The 14,566-nt window shown below is 44.5% G+C and overlaps 1 protein-coding gene across 1 annotated transcript in view; it reads right to left on the bottom strand.

Annotated features, from left to right (window-relative positions):
• Positions 1-13,249, bottom strand: part of Pkd2l1 (polycystin 2 like 1, transient receptor potential cation channel) — a 35,475-nt gene extending 22,226 nt beyond the window's left edge. Inside the window, 2 exon segments of the mRNA XM_057777566.1 lie at positions 12,416-12,529; positions 13,021-13,249. Coding sequence (XP_057633549.1) covers positions 12,416-12,529; positions 13,021-13,246 — 340 coding nt within the window. The 5' untranslated portion in view covers positions 13,247-13,249.
• Positions 13,250-14,566: the final 1,317 nt, after the last annotated feature.

Here is a 14,566-nt window from a genome sequence, read left to right as displayed (position 1 = left end):
CCTTTTTCTGTTTAAATAAAAAGGAAGGTTTTAACTTTAACAAGACAGTTATCAAGCAAGAATTATAGTTACAATATTTAAATCTACTTTATCTTTTATCATAACTAAGGAAAACTACAACTATCAATTCTTCAATTCCATCAAAGACTCCAGGAGGATGTAATACTACCTAAGTAAACAGGAAGAACATTGTAAGCAACTTCCAAAACTCTAGAATTGACAGAGACATCTTGCTGCCTGGACAGTCACCCAAAGTACTTCTGTACAGTTGGGGTATCCATCTTCAGCCTACAGGCCCATAGTATCCAGTAGAGTTTTCCACGAAGCAGGGAATTTCAAAGACAGTTCTGCCTATATTAACAGTTTGTCAGTCACTTTCTTTTGTGTCCTGCAAATGTCTAGCAGACTCTTTCATGATGCAGGAACCCCAAAGAACCGTCTCACCTTTAAGCAAGTTCAGCAGTCATTTCTCTGTGGATCCTCCATGTCCAGTTCAGCAAGCAGTCCAAGCAATAACAGTTTCTTGCCCTAATGGCTAACCAATACCATAAGGAGCCTCTTCGATGCCCATCTTTCTCTTGAAGTAGATTGGTACTGCCAGAGGAGATGTGTCTCATTGTCATGAAAAGTCCTAAATTCTTAAAACACTTTTAATGTCATATTTTGTAGTCTTTGAAAGATTTGAAGAATCCCTATCCATCTGAAATATATCTCCATACATTTAGGAAATCTAACTAACATGATTACAAGCTTGACTATTATAGATGACTCTCTATTAACCTATATTTCTTAATTATACATTACATTTTAAAATGAGCTGCACAATCACAATACCTTAATCAAGAGCAGAAATATATATACACAATATAACAAAATTTACCTAAAATTTTTATCAATAAACCAAGATCCATACCATGCAAATCTCTATAGCATATCCCCCTTTAAAGAAACATTTATAAACAGTATTTGGGAATATGAGCATAGTTATTGTTAAGTTGGGAGTGTAGTCCACAGCCCCTGGCCTGGGAGTTGCATTGCTCTGGACTCCAAATCCCAGCATGCCAGGTCCTGACCCCTCCCTGGGGGGTGTCAGGACCACTCCCACAGGGTTTTTAAGTGAGCTCCCAGAGGAGAAACACATGGTTTTCGGGTCTGCATGGGGTCCCTGCTGTCCTGTCTCCCTACCATGTACTGGGCCACCTGAGAGCATCTTACTTAATAAAACAATGGGCATTTTGATTTGGTTTGATTTGACCTAATTGGATTTCTTGCGCTGGTGGAGCTGCCCTTTTCTTATTATTTTTACTTATCAGTTATTCTCCAAAATACTTCCGGCTTTTTGTTGGGTGAAGTAATTTTGGAGGGGAGGGTGTTCACAGTGACCTTTTGAGGGGTCTTGGTCCATCAACACATTAACCTGGAATGAATCCACAGGTTCTTATCCTCTGTGTAAACAAAAGAAGAACCTCTTTTCCAAGCAACATATCCTTAGACCCAAATTTTGAATTCAAGATATGATATATATATATATATATATATATATATATATATATATATATATATATATATATAGTCTTAGCTTAGCAGCCCATACAATGAAATGTCTCTCTGTATTCAGCTCATTCAAAGTCAAAAAATTCAAAGAAAACACAATAATATATATAATCCAGACTCTCTTTCTATATTCCATCTTTACATGGCTTTTCTTACTCTATTAAACCATTTACTTCTTTTTATATTCTTTTTCTTTTCTCTCCCAAGCATATGTACATTTATCCAACACTGTGACCCACTTAAAGGTCTTTTTAAATCTGAATCTGTCTTTATTGTGTATGTATAAATATTTTCTGACCAGAAGTGCTTCTTAAAATTCTAAGCCCTGCTCTTCAAAGACCTTGAAAGAATGGTACTCAACTTCATATGGAAAAGCAAAAAACCCAGGATAGCCAAAACCATTCTGTACAATAAAGGAACTCCTGGAGGCATCACAATCCCTAACTTCAAACTCTACTACAGAGCTACAGTACTGAAAACAGCCTGGTATTGGCATAAAAACAGACAGGAGGACCAATGGAACCAAATGGAAGACCCAGATATCAATCCACACATCTTCAAACACCTGATTTTTGATAAAGAAGCAAAAAATATCAAATGGAAAAAAGAAAACATGTTTAACAAGTAGTGCTGGCATAACTGGACATCAACATGTAGAAGAATGAAAATAGACCTCTATCTATCACCATGCACAAAACTCAAGTCCAAATGGATCAAAGACCTCAACACAAAGCCAGTCACACTGAACTTTATAGAAGAAAAAGTGGGAAATACACTTGAACACATTGGCACTGGAGACCACTTCCTAAATATAACCCCAGCAGCACAGACACTGAGAGAAACAATTAATAAATGGGACCTCCTAAAACTGAAAGGCTTCTGTAAAGCAAAGGACATAGTCAACAAGACAAAATAACAGTCTACAGAATGGGGAAAGATCTTCATTAACCCCACATCAGACAGAGGTCTGATCTCCAAAATATACAAAGAACTCAAGAAATTGGTCACCAAAAGATCACATAATCCAATTAAAGAAATGGAGTACAGACCTAAACAGAGAACTCTCAACAGAGGAATCTATAATGACTGAAAGACACTTAAGGAAATTCTCAACATCCTTAGTCATTAGAGAAATGAAAATCAAAACAACTCAGAGATTCCATCTTACACCTGTAAGAATGGCCAAGATCAAAAACACTGATGACAACTTATGCTGGAGAGGTTTTGGGGAAAAGGGAACACTTCTGCATTGCTGGTGGGAATGCAAGCTGGTAAACCCCTTTTGGATGTCAGTGTGGCGATTTCTCAGAAAATTAGGAAACAACCTTCCACAAGACCCAGTAATACCACTTTTGGGTATATATCCAAAGGATGCTCAATCGTGCCACAAGGACATGTGCTCAATATGTTCATAGCAGCTTTGTTTGTCATAGCCAGAACCTGGGAACAACCTAAATGCCCCTCGATCGAAGAATGGATAAGGAAAATTTGGTACATTTACACAATGAAGTACAACAGAGCAGAAAAAAAGAAAAACAATTATTACATGTACTCACTCATAGGTGGTTTTTAAACATAAAGCAAAGAATGGCAGCCTACAAACCACAATCCCAGAGAACATAGACAACAATGAGGACACTAAGAGAGACTTACATAGATCTAATCTACATGGGAAGTAGAAAGTAGAAAAAGACAAGATCTCCTGAGTAAATTGGGAGCATGAGGATCTTGGGGGAGGGTTGAAGAGGGGAGGAGAGAGGCAGGGAGAGGAGCAGAGAAAAATGTAGGGCTCAATAAAAGTCAATAAAAATGTATAAAAAAAATCTAAGCCCTTCTTATGAACTTAAGTGACACCATTGTTAGGGGAAACACAGCACTTTCTGCTTGCCCCACCCAGTCCGACATGGCAGAGCTGTTCACTGCCTCTGAGAGCCGTGCTCACTGCCCCATTTTAGGCACACAGCCAGTCTATGTTGCCATTGAGCAAGTTGCCGCACTCTGTTCACAAACCCCATTTAAATACTCGGCCTCCCGAAAGAACCATAGGTCGTACTGGCAGCAAGGCTCAGAAAGCTGGCATTTCAAAACCACTCAGCTTTCTGTCTGCTACCGTTGAATCAGGAAAACCTCTCTTAAAGTAGCCATGCCATTAAGCCATGTTTAAGTCTGTTTTCTTTTTCAGAGCCCACTCTCTTAGAATGAGCAAGCAAGCCGGTGGCAGTGACTTTGGGCCTCCCTGACAAGGCTCCCTCAGACTTAAATGGATATTGACCTCTGAGACCTGCAGGATTCCCAGGTCTTCCCCACATCTTTGTGCCCCCTTCTTGTCATGGTTCTGGATCCGTCTTCCACCCATCACAACAGATGTCACTGTTGATGACAAGTCAGAGTCCCTTGTTCTTTAAAGGCAGATGTGCCTGGTATATTTTTACAGTCCTTAGCAGCCAGCCTAGGGGCTAGTACATATTAAAACTTCATAAATGTTTGGGCGAATGAGTGTGCATGGCCAGGATCTCATTCTTGTCTCATCCGCTTTCCCCTCTAGACTATGAGGTAATCTCATCTGACAAGCTGGGGAGTATCTTGGTGGCACTGCATATGCATAAGGCCCTGGGTTTAAATCCTAGCATTAAAAAAAAATGATAAACACAATGTATGGAACCATAAATAACATCTGTACTTATGGCTATTATAGTCTCTGAAAATAAAAACCAATTTTTTTTTTTTTTTTACTGAAAAGTCCAACATTGCACTAGACTTTGCATGCCCCCGAGTCCTCAACTTAGTAGAAGGTTGCTCAATTCTTATATCAGCTTCTGTAGTCAGTGTGTCACAATCTGCTGCTTTGGCTGAGGTGGAAGAAAATATGACCTTACACAATTATGTCATTGGGTAAGAGAAGCCCTTACAATCTCCCTGAAAAGGTCATAGGAAGCCCCAGGCTCCTCTAAGCACACCTTTAAGAATCATTGCCCTATTCCTTATTTCTGGGGCCAGAACCTCCACCCAGGCCTGAGACATCACCCGAGCATGACAGCTGCTGCCACCACCCAGAACACAGAGTTTGTTGTTGGAACTCCTTACCTGTGAACCTCATTTCATAGTCCCAAAGATCTTTCTACAGACTGGCTTCCAGCAGCCTGACGTTCACACTGATGACTCCATCGTACCCGTTGCTAGAATCCAGCTGAGACGGAGGCTAAGGTTAAGATGCCTGCAGCAGGCTACCTTTTCCCCACTAGCATTCCAGCTACCAGTAAGCTCCCGACCCAGAGCCTGCTGCTGTGACTCCCTGGGTGCCCAGATCTCTCCTTCTGGAGTAAAGTTGCCAGACATCCCATAGCAAAGGGTGCCTGTCTTCATTAGGGTTTCTGTTGCTGTGTTAAAATGCAGCGACCAAAAGCACCTTAGGGAGGAAAGGGTTCATATTGGTCTTGAGCTTGCAGTCCATCATCCAGGGAAATCAGAGCAGGAGCTCAGGCAGAAGTAAATGGAGCGGCATATGTAAAGGCCGCAGAGGATACTGCTTACTGGTTTGCTTCTCCAGGTTTGCTTTCCCCGCTTTCTTATAGCACCCAGGATCACCACCCAGCGGTGGCATCCCCTACATTGAGCTGGGTCTTCCTCTATCAATCATTAATTCAAAACATGCACCACTGTCTTTCTCATGGGCCAGTCTAATCGAGGCATTTTCTCAGTTGAGCTTCCTGCTTCCCAAATAACTCTTGATTGTGTCAAACTAACACAAATTAGCACACCACCCTACCGCCCTCCCTGACATATGCCCCCTTTTACCCCTTTCCCTGTTGCCTGCTGGGAAATCAGAGACAGCCTGTTTGCAGACTCCTCTGAGGTCTATAAGAGGTTATCCCTACTCTGCCTCATGGGCCTGAATTCATCAGAGTCCCTGCCATGATGTTTATTTATGGCACTGAGGCTGAACTCTTCTCAGAGCCTTCATCACGCACCTGTCTGTCTGTCCATAGTGTTAATCAATCTTTTAATGAATCCCATTGTTTTTTTTTATTTTTTGAGAATTTATTTTCTTCTATTTTATGTGTTTTGTCTGCATGTATGTCTTAGCACCACACGCACTCAGTATGCGCAGGGGCCGGAAGAGGACCTCAGATACTCTGGAGCTAGAGTTACAGGCAGCTGTGAGCTGCATGATGTGGGATCTGGGAGTTGAACCTCGGTCCTCTGGAAGAGCAGCCAGTGCTCTTGACCACTGAGCCATCTCTCCGGCCCTAATGAACCTTTTGACTCCAAAACTTAATCTGCCTCAGTATCACTCTTGAGTCCTAAACACCAGACCGAGTTCCCTGTGAGTTCATTGTTCAGCAGAGGCAGAGCAAACACTCAGACTAGTGCCTTCTGATACTAGCAATCTCTTTTCTTCCTGGCCTCTTATTCCAGTGGGGCAAGAGCCTGATCTCCCCTACAGCAAGCCAGACTATGGAGATTTCAGCACCTGTCTGACTTGTACCTTCATATAGAACAGCAACTGATACTCGTTGAGAGCCTGAGACAGACACTAAGCATCCTCTTTGTTTTCTACCAACCCCAGATAGGCCGGAATCAGCCTCCCATGAGTAAGTCATCAAGGCTCAAAGACATTTAAGCATCCTAAACTATCTGGCTAATAACTGGTAGCACCATTACTTGAATCAGGTGGCCTTATTCCAGGCCATCACAATAGACACACAAGGGTTCCCCTACAGATCCTAGTTGGATCTCCCACAAATATTCTATTTCTTTCATCGTCATTTCTAGAAATATATTAAGAAAGACAGTTTTTCCTAATATCCTGAGGAAACGAAGATTATACCTGAACCCTGATTCCCACTTAAAGAAAGCAGAGTGATGGATTAGTGAGATGGCTCAGCAGGCAGAGGACAGTGCTGCTAAGCCTGCCTGAACTGACTCTGGCGGGTTGTCCTCTTATCTCCACAGGTGCACCCCAAGAAAATAAATAGATAGAGGAATGGATGGAGATAGATAGATAGATAGATAGATAGATAGATAGATAGATAGATAGATAGATGTTTTTAAAAAGGCACAGTGAGGCGAGGCAGACACACTTCTCTACAGCCAGCAGTGACAAGGGGCAGTCAGTCCATATTCATTTAAGGGAAAACAAGAGTCATGAAAGGCTGAGGTCTCTATACTCCTCCCCAACTCCATGGTGACCAGATCCAGCCTAGGTCATGGCTCAGAGCCTCATGTATATAGGGACAGTCCCAGGTGTACCTTTGAGATAACAAAAATGTTTTCTAAAACAAACAGTCATTGTTTCTACACAAAGACCTTCAGTGTTTCCTCCATCAACAAAAGGTCACATCCATCCTTCCGAGAAGACAAAGGCCTGGAAACTCTTTCATAAATATCATGATAGGAGGTGGGGCGGCAGTGAGTGGGCAGGGCCATCATTCACTTCCCTGAATGTCTCTGCTGGGTAATACTCATGACAGGATGGACTCCATTACAATGAGCCTTTCTGAATGACCAATCAATTCCTGCACTATTCACAACGACATTTTCCTAATCTTTTGGCATGGAAATAATGCTATCTATCCCTTACAGAATCGCTGTCACGGTCAAGTGAGGTCATAGGTGTAAATGCTCTTAGGGGGCTTCCAGGGCTACATCATGACATTATGAGGAGATCGGTGGCTCCTGTGTTGCCTGACTAAAGAAGATAGCTCTGTGTTAGCCAAATGAGTCACCAGATAGCCATCAAGTTGCTAGAGGGAAAGATAAGGGAGAGGGCATTAGGTCAGCATGGCTGCCTGCAGCAGTTAGTTCACTAGGACTCAGCTCAGGCCCAACTGCTATGCAGGTCATGTACAACTTCATAGGCTATTCTTCCCACTGCCAGGGTTCTAGTTTCTGAAATGAAGGCCCTAGTAGGTGGTTCCCGCCATAGGTCTAATTCTTCATTCCTAAAACCCTCCTCTCCTCACGCAAAGTCTGTCTTTTGCAATTTGTACAAAAAAAGGCATGACTCACAAAGACAGCATAAGAAGACTGTCTATTCCCACTACAAATCAAAGACAAGAAAATTAAGGCTGATTGTTGCATCATTTTATCCCTACTTAATACTAAAAATTAAGAATGAGAATATCCAATTTTGATGGAATCTTATACTAGTGTGATCTTATAGCCATAGTGTTGTAATAAATACGTGTTATATTTAACAGAGGCCAACAGCAACACACAGTTCCAAGAAGCTATCCCCATCTTTGGGCTTAATCTCCTCAGAAGTGCCCAGGGAACAAATTTAACAAAAGCAAGAGAAGACAACAGGTATAAACATATTTACCCATAATCAATACTCCAGTAATAAGAGGAAATTGAAATTAACTGAGATGTAATTGTGATCATAAAAATTAAAACATATCAACTACTCAGAGAATATTGCTGCTGAAGATATATATGAAAAGTGTAATGTATATATACACATAGGTAATATATATGTATATATGTAAAGTGTAATATATATACACATAGGTAATATATATGTATATATGAAAAGTGTAATGTATATATACACATAGATAAAAATATATGTATATATATGAAAAGTGTAATATATACACGTATATATATGAAAAGTGTATATATGTGTGGATAATGTTAGTAGTACAAAAATCCTTTGAAATGCCTTTGGCCAGGGTGGAGGTGAATTCTAAACATGAATGTCTCTTGGTGACTTCACCTTGTATTTTCAGCATAGCAATAGAAGAAAGGACTGTAGATAGCAGCAGCCTCTTCATATTTTACTTCTGCTTGGGTAGGGGAGGGAGTTGATTCCAACCAGTTGATTCTTTATTTTTATCTTATGTGAAGTGTTTTGCTAACAAGTATGTAAATGAGCGCATGCATGCGATTCCTGTGCAGGGATAGATTCCCTGGACTGGAGTTACAGACAGACATGTAACTATAAGCAGCCATGTGGATGCTGGGAATCAAACCTGGTCCCAAGTTCTTAACTGCTGAGCCATTTCTCCCACCCCCTTCATCATTTTTAAATTGACAGACAATACTTGCATGACCATGAGGAGCAATGTGATGTTTCCTTACCATTCCATGCTGTGTATGCTGACCCAATAAGACATTACCTCCAATACTCATCATTTTTAGTGTTAAAAAACTGTTTAAACCTCTTCTTTTTTAGTTATTTAAAAGTTTCTAGTGCTTTCTAATGAACCATAAAGGTGATTTTTGTTGGACTACTCACTATGAAGTTCAGGTTAGCCTCAAACTCAAGTGAGCTGCCTACCCCTGCCTCTCAAATGCTGGAATTAAAGGTGTGCACTAATGCTTTTGTCCTAATAAAGGTTACTTTTAATACACTTTAAAAAGTAAGGACCAGGGGTATAGATCAGCATGGGGGATTCACCTAGCATGGATGAGGTCCTGAGCTCAGGACTCAGTATTGTAACCAGCAATACAAAACTCTAAGCACAGTGCCCAGGCTTATCTTCCCAGTACTCAGGAGAGAAAGGCAGGATTGGGGGCTCAGAGCTAACCTGGGTTACCTGTTTTCACACACAAACAACAGCAAATTAACTGAATAAACTGATAAAGGTAGATTTTTTTCATTTCATTTTCTAGTTTTTGTTTGTTTTAATACAAGGTCCCTTTATGTAGTTCTGGCTGTCCTGGAGCTCCCTCTATAGAATAGACTGACCTCAAATCCACAGATATCCTCTTCCCTCCCAGTATTAGGATTAAATGTGTATGCAACCACACCCAACCTGATTTTGTTGTGTTTTGTTCTTGTTGTTTGTTTTCTTTTAAGCAGTTTAGGTTCACTGTGAAATTGAACACAAGGCGCAGAGTTTCCCAGCCTCCTCCGGCACCCTGTAAACACAGCCATTGCTGTATGAAAATCCCAGACGGAAAGACACAGTGGTTATACAATGCACCTGACACAGCAGCTGCCACAGGCAGACCACCTGGAGTCCTTTAGCAATCCTCTGTGTTTGTCTCTCTCTACCTTCAACCCCAGACAACCGTTGCCAGCTCTTAGTCTCTTTCAGAATGCCATGTAGTTGGAATCATGCATTATATAACTTTTTCACACTGGCTTCTTTCTTTAAAGATTTTTTTTGTTTTCATTTATTTTTAAAACAAGGCTAGGGGGACCAGGGGAAATGTTGTAGTTCCACTAGAGAACACAGAGATAAATTACTCCCAGAGATTGAGCGATGCTCCTCCTGCACGGTAGCTCCAGAAGTAATTTTGTTATAATGTATAAAACGGCAGGTTTGTAAAAAGGAAGTTGAGATGAATTACCCTTCAGATAAATTTTACCAGAAGACTCAGCATCAGGGCCTGAGATGGGAGAGCAAGGCTTCAGGTCTACAGAAGCACTCCATGAGGAAAGAGAAATACATCATAGCCATAGGCAGCTAAGAAAGTAGGGGTAGCACAATGGGAGAGACAGGAGAGTCAGTCCCTTCGGTTTAGAAAAAGCTAGAAGGTTTTCAGGGGGGTGTATGTGTAAGTTTCATATCATGTGGCCTCTGTGGGGATAAGAGTCACAGTTCAGGGCTGTCCTGTGTTTGGGTAGCAGGAATGCAGCAAATTGACAGCTGCATGCAAGAGGGAGAGAACTCAGCTCTGTGAGAGCTGCCGTGGTGTAACATTCCCACTTACAACAGAAGCAATGATGCCACAGGGTACAGCACCAGTCAGATGCCCCTTGGTACATTTCTTCCAGTAAAAGGCATTAAACCAATCAGGGCTGAGCTTAGGCAACTAAGCTCTCTGAAACTGTCACAACATGTCAGGCTGAGCAAATGGCCCATACGATGGCCACATAACCCTCAGGGAGACTGAGACTCAAAGAGACTGAGTCACTAGTTCAAGGTCCCCCAAATGAGCCCAAACCTGTGAATCCAGAACCCAGACTTTAATCTCTACATAAGCCACCGTTGGTCACTATGTGGCCATGACTCCTTTCAGAGAAAAAAGAAATTCCTGAGCTTGGAGAGCAGGCTGCTTAAGAACAAATATGACACACACAGTCATTCTAGCACTTGGGGGGCTGCCGCCTTAGAGAATGCAGAGGGGCAGATAGTGCAAAAGCAGAAAGATCTAGAAAGGAGGTTAGCTCCTGGAGCAGAACGTCACATACATGACTTATGTTTGATGTCAGACACAGAGAAGGAGGCTCCATAAATGAAAGAATGTAGATCTATCCACAGAATTGGCTTCCCATGGGACGATAAAATCCTCGTGGGTATCCCCAGGGTGGAACTGGTGGGGTACCAAACAGAACCCTATGGGAGGAATCCTGATGGAGTGATATTGAATCCTCTGTATCTTAAACCTGCGCGACCGTCTGAATCCTCCTCCAGTATTCTCCAATAGTCAGTGAGCTCCACTCTCTAGGGTTCTCCAATAGGGAGTGAGCTTGGCCCAGCCCATTGGCCTACATCAGAGCCATAAGCTCACAAGGAAACAGGCGGACACAGCTCAAGCTTCCACCCTTCCAGCCCCATACCCAGGAGTCGGGAGGATTCACTGTGACTCTGGAAATGTTCTGAGCAGCACAGGGTAGACCCAAGAAAGTAGCACATCTGCTCAACCACCAAAGGAATGCGCTGTTGGTGGCGGGCACAGATGACGGTTCCCATCATGCATCACCTGCATTATCAGTCCTTCCCGTTCACTTGCCGGTGCTTTGTGCATTCTGAAAAGCAGGATGCCAGCTGCAGGACAGATGCTGACTAGTTAGAGAGGTGCTGCAGTCGGGGGAGAGCGAGCTGCAGCTTCGATCAACACGGAGAACACTGCTGCAGGAGGCAAACCACGCTTGCTGTGCAGCTCTTAACTAAATGCAGCACGGATTTCCTTGCTACAGGCCAAACCGTCTGCGTGCCCCAGTCTTCTCATCTTGAATGCTCTTTGACGCCATCTTTCACAGTCTACATTTATGGTTTTTCTGCTAGGATTCAGGCATCTGTCCTGGCCTACTCTGGGGTCCTGACGAGGTACGTTCTCAGCTGCAGCCACTGAGAGCACCTCCTGTTCCCTTTTAAAAGGTGGGCCTTGCCCACTTCCCATCTCTTTCTTTCTCTCTTTCTCTCTTGTTCTCTCCCTTTCTCTCTCTCTCCTCTACCACTCTTGTCCCCAGGACCAGTCTCTGCTCCTCTCTCTGCTCCCTTTCTGCCCCTTCTTTGTCCCCCCCCCCCCCCCCCCCCCCCCCCCGTCTCTGCCTCTTTCTCTCTCTTCTTCCAATAAACCTCCCTTGTGAGCCCTGTTTCATGGCATGAGTTCTCTTCCTGGTGTTTTTGAACAGATTACAACACTTTCTGCTTACTTCTCTGAACCTGGACACCAAAGCTCACCAGCTAGTGCCCAACAGAGACTGCCCCAGCTGCCTGTGTGGAGCAGGCTTTCCCACAGGGCACTGCCTTACCCCTGAACCCCAGCCCTCTCCTCAGGAACCCCCTAAGACCTGAGTCATTTTCTTCCTGCCCCTAAAGATACATGGATCAGATGTTATACAACGAATTATACAAAACCCACTAAACAGAAAGGGCTTAAACATCTCCCTGTCGACACACCAAGACTGTTGATTCGGTATTAGACACTTGATCTTGAAAATTGGGTTTCCCAGTAATTTGGAGAAATGTCCTTTCATTAACAACTTCTCTACCATCTGGGTTATCTCCATTGAACTCGTAGTGTGAGAAGCCACTGGAGCTGTGTATTGGTGTGTACACAAAATCCCCAGGATCTACACACCTCACATGGATGTTCAAGCATTGCCTGCATGCTTGGGTACAGATATGCCACACATGTGTGTCTCTCACAGGCAGATGCCCATAGGACAATGGCTACTCACACAGACAGATATCCACGAGGAATACGATGTACACCACAAGCTCCCTCAGGGTGGTCTTGACATAGAGTTCTCTGTTCTCAGCTGTATTCTCAGTCAGAGTTGTTCCCCAGAGTCCTAAGGGTGTGAAAAGATGCTCAGAGTCCCCAACAGCACATCTTTCCAGTTATTCATTCCTCCCTGTCCCTAGACCTCACCCCGTCTCCACTCTGTCCTTTCTTGTCCATCCTATGACCCCTGGGACCTGGCTACACACACCCCTGCCTGTCCTCCTACAAAGTCTGTGGGAGACAAGGTGAGGACGCTGGGTGGAAGAGAAGCAGTGAAGGGGGTGGGCATCTGTTCCAGGTGGGTCCCCCCACCTCAGTCCCCCAGGCACCACACTCCTCCATACCCTCTGGGTCCCCAAGTGATGCCAGTGCCAAGTGACCTTTCTGGGAAACCAGGAGCCTGGCCTCTGTGTCCTGGGCCAAGCAAATCTGACACAAACGAATTGCAGACACCAAGATTGCTTCTTCTTTGGGTCCCTTTTGTCCCCCCCATCAAACTTTATGTGGTCCCTTTTTTGACTCCAACACCTGAGGAGACCCTGTCCTCACGCCCAGTACCTCTGATGCTGTGGCAGATGTGGAAGCAGCAGCTGGACACCAGTGTTCTCTGTGTCTTCTCCTGGCACCTGTCTTCAGGTTTCTTGGGTTGAGGCTGGGCGAGTGCCCCACTGGAGACAGTGCAGATCCTCGGGGTCCCATTTGGGGAAGGGGGGCTGCTGTAGGCAGGATTGTCCCAGGCTTTGCTCCCCAGTGTTTGCTGCTCCTGCCCTTTGAGACATTCCATAATATTCACAGGGAAGGAGGTGGCGGGAGACCTGGCACCACAGATGCCCACTCTCACAGGAAACACAGGGACAAAAAGGCCCAGCCTGACTCTGACAGCAGAGAGCCCAGGAAATGATGGCTGGGAGCAGCTGCTCTCATTCAGCCTCTGCCTTCTGTCTGGGTGGGGGAGCTGAGCTCACCTAGGGGAGGGAGCAGGAAGATGGTCATCAATCCTGTCAGATCTCCTCTCTCTCTCTCTCTCTCTCTCTCTCTCTCTCTCTCTCTCTCTCTCAGAGTCAAAGTATAAAAGGAAAGGAACTGTTAGGGAACTAGAATTGAGATTTAAAGAGGGGAGAGAAAGGGGAGTGAGGATGCTATACAGAGGGGAGGGAGAGAGGGAGGGAAGGAGGGAGGGAGGAAGGAAGACAGACAGAGGGGAGTGCTGGGGTCAGATGGAGCCGGAAATGGGATGTCCAGACTTTCCACTGTTGGGATGAGCAAAGGGCAGTGTGGGAGCTAGGGAAGGCTGCAGAACTCTGTGGTGGGCCTGAACTGACATTCACTAAAGACAAACAAACTCCTGAAAGGACTGACAGGGATTAGGGTGAAGACCAAGCCCGAGGATGGGCAGGGCGAGAGGTGTTCCTGCACACCAGCCCAGCCAAGGACCTCCCCGTCCGTCCGCTTAGTGGCTGGAGAAGGTATCTCCCCACTACAGCATTATAGCCCAGAGGCAAAGGGAAGCACTGTACCAGATTTCAAAGGACAAAAGAGCTCTGCTGGTGATGGGGACAGGGACAGGACTGCAGAGTTCCGGGCTGGTTTTGCTTCGCTGAAGTTTGACTTCATGGCTTATTGGTGACACACACCCGTTGAGATGTACTTCTTGAGAATGTGGGGCTCGCTTTAGGTAGACAGGCTATGGGCTGGTAGAGAGGACATTTCACAGAGCCTAGGGCAAGAGTGAGGTGACTTGGAGCCTTTAGAAGAAGGTCTCTGTACCAGATGGTTGGTCACCTTTTCCTAGGATGTTACTCGGCATTAGGCTTAGAGCAGTGAATGGAAGCGTGACGAGAGGATGAGAGCCACGGAGCTTGGTCTGCACTCCCTCTTCCTTGGCTTTCTGGATAGAGACTTGGCATCGACCTCTGATCGCATGCTTGTGCCCGGCTCCAGCCTTTGCTCACTTGCCCAGATTTCCCTATAAGCAAAAGCTTTGGTCTAGAGCAGTGCTGGCGCTGTAGTATTGGTAGTTATGTACAGGCTCCATCAGCTTAGTCTCCAGTCCCTTGGCTGCAGGGAATTCTACTAACCATGGACTTTTGCCTATGGTTACTTT

The sequence above is a fragment of the Chionomys nivalis genome, chromosome 8 (assembly GCF_950005125.1).
Source record: "Chionomys nivalis chromosome 8, mChiNiv1.1, whole genome shotgun sequence".
Taxonomy (NCBI): Eukaryota; Metazoa; Chordata; class Mammalia; order Rodentia; family Cricetidae; genus Chionomys; species Chionomys nivalis.
Note: the sequence above shows the minus strand (reverse complement) of the source record. Positions and strands in the feature narration are given on the sequence as shown.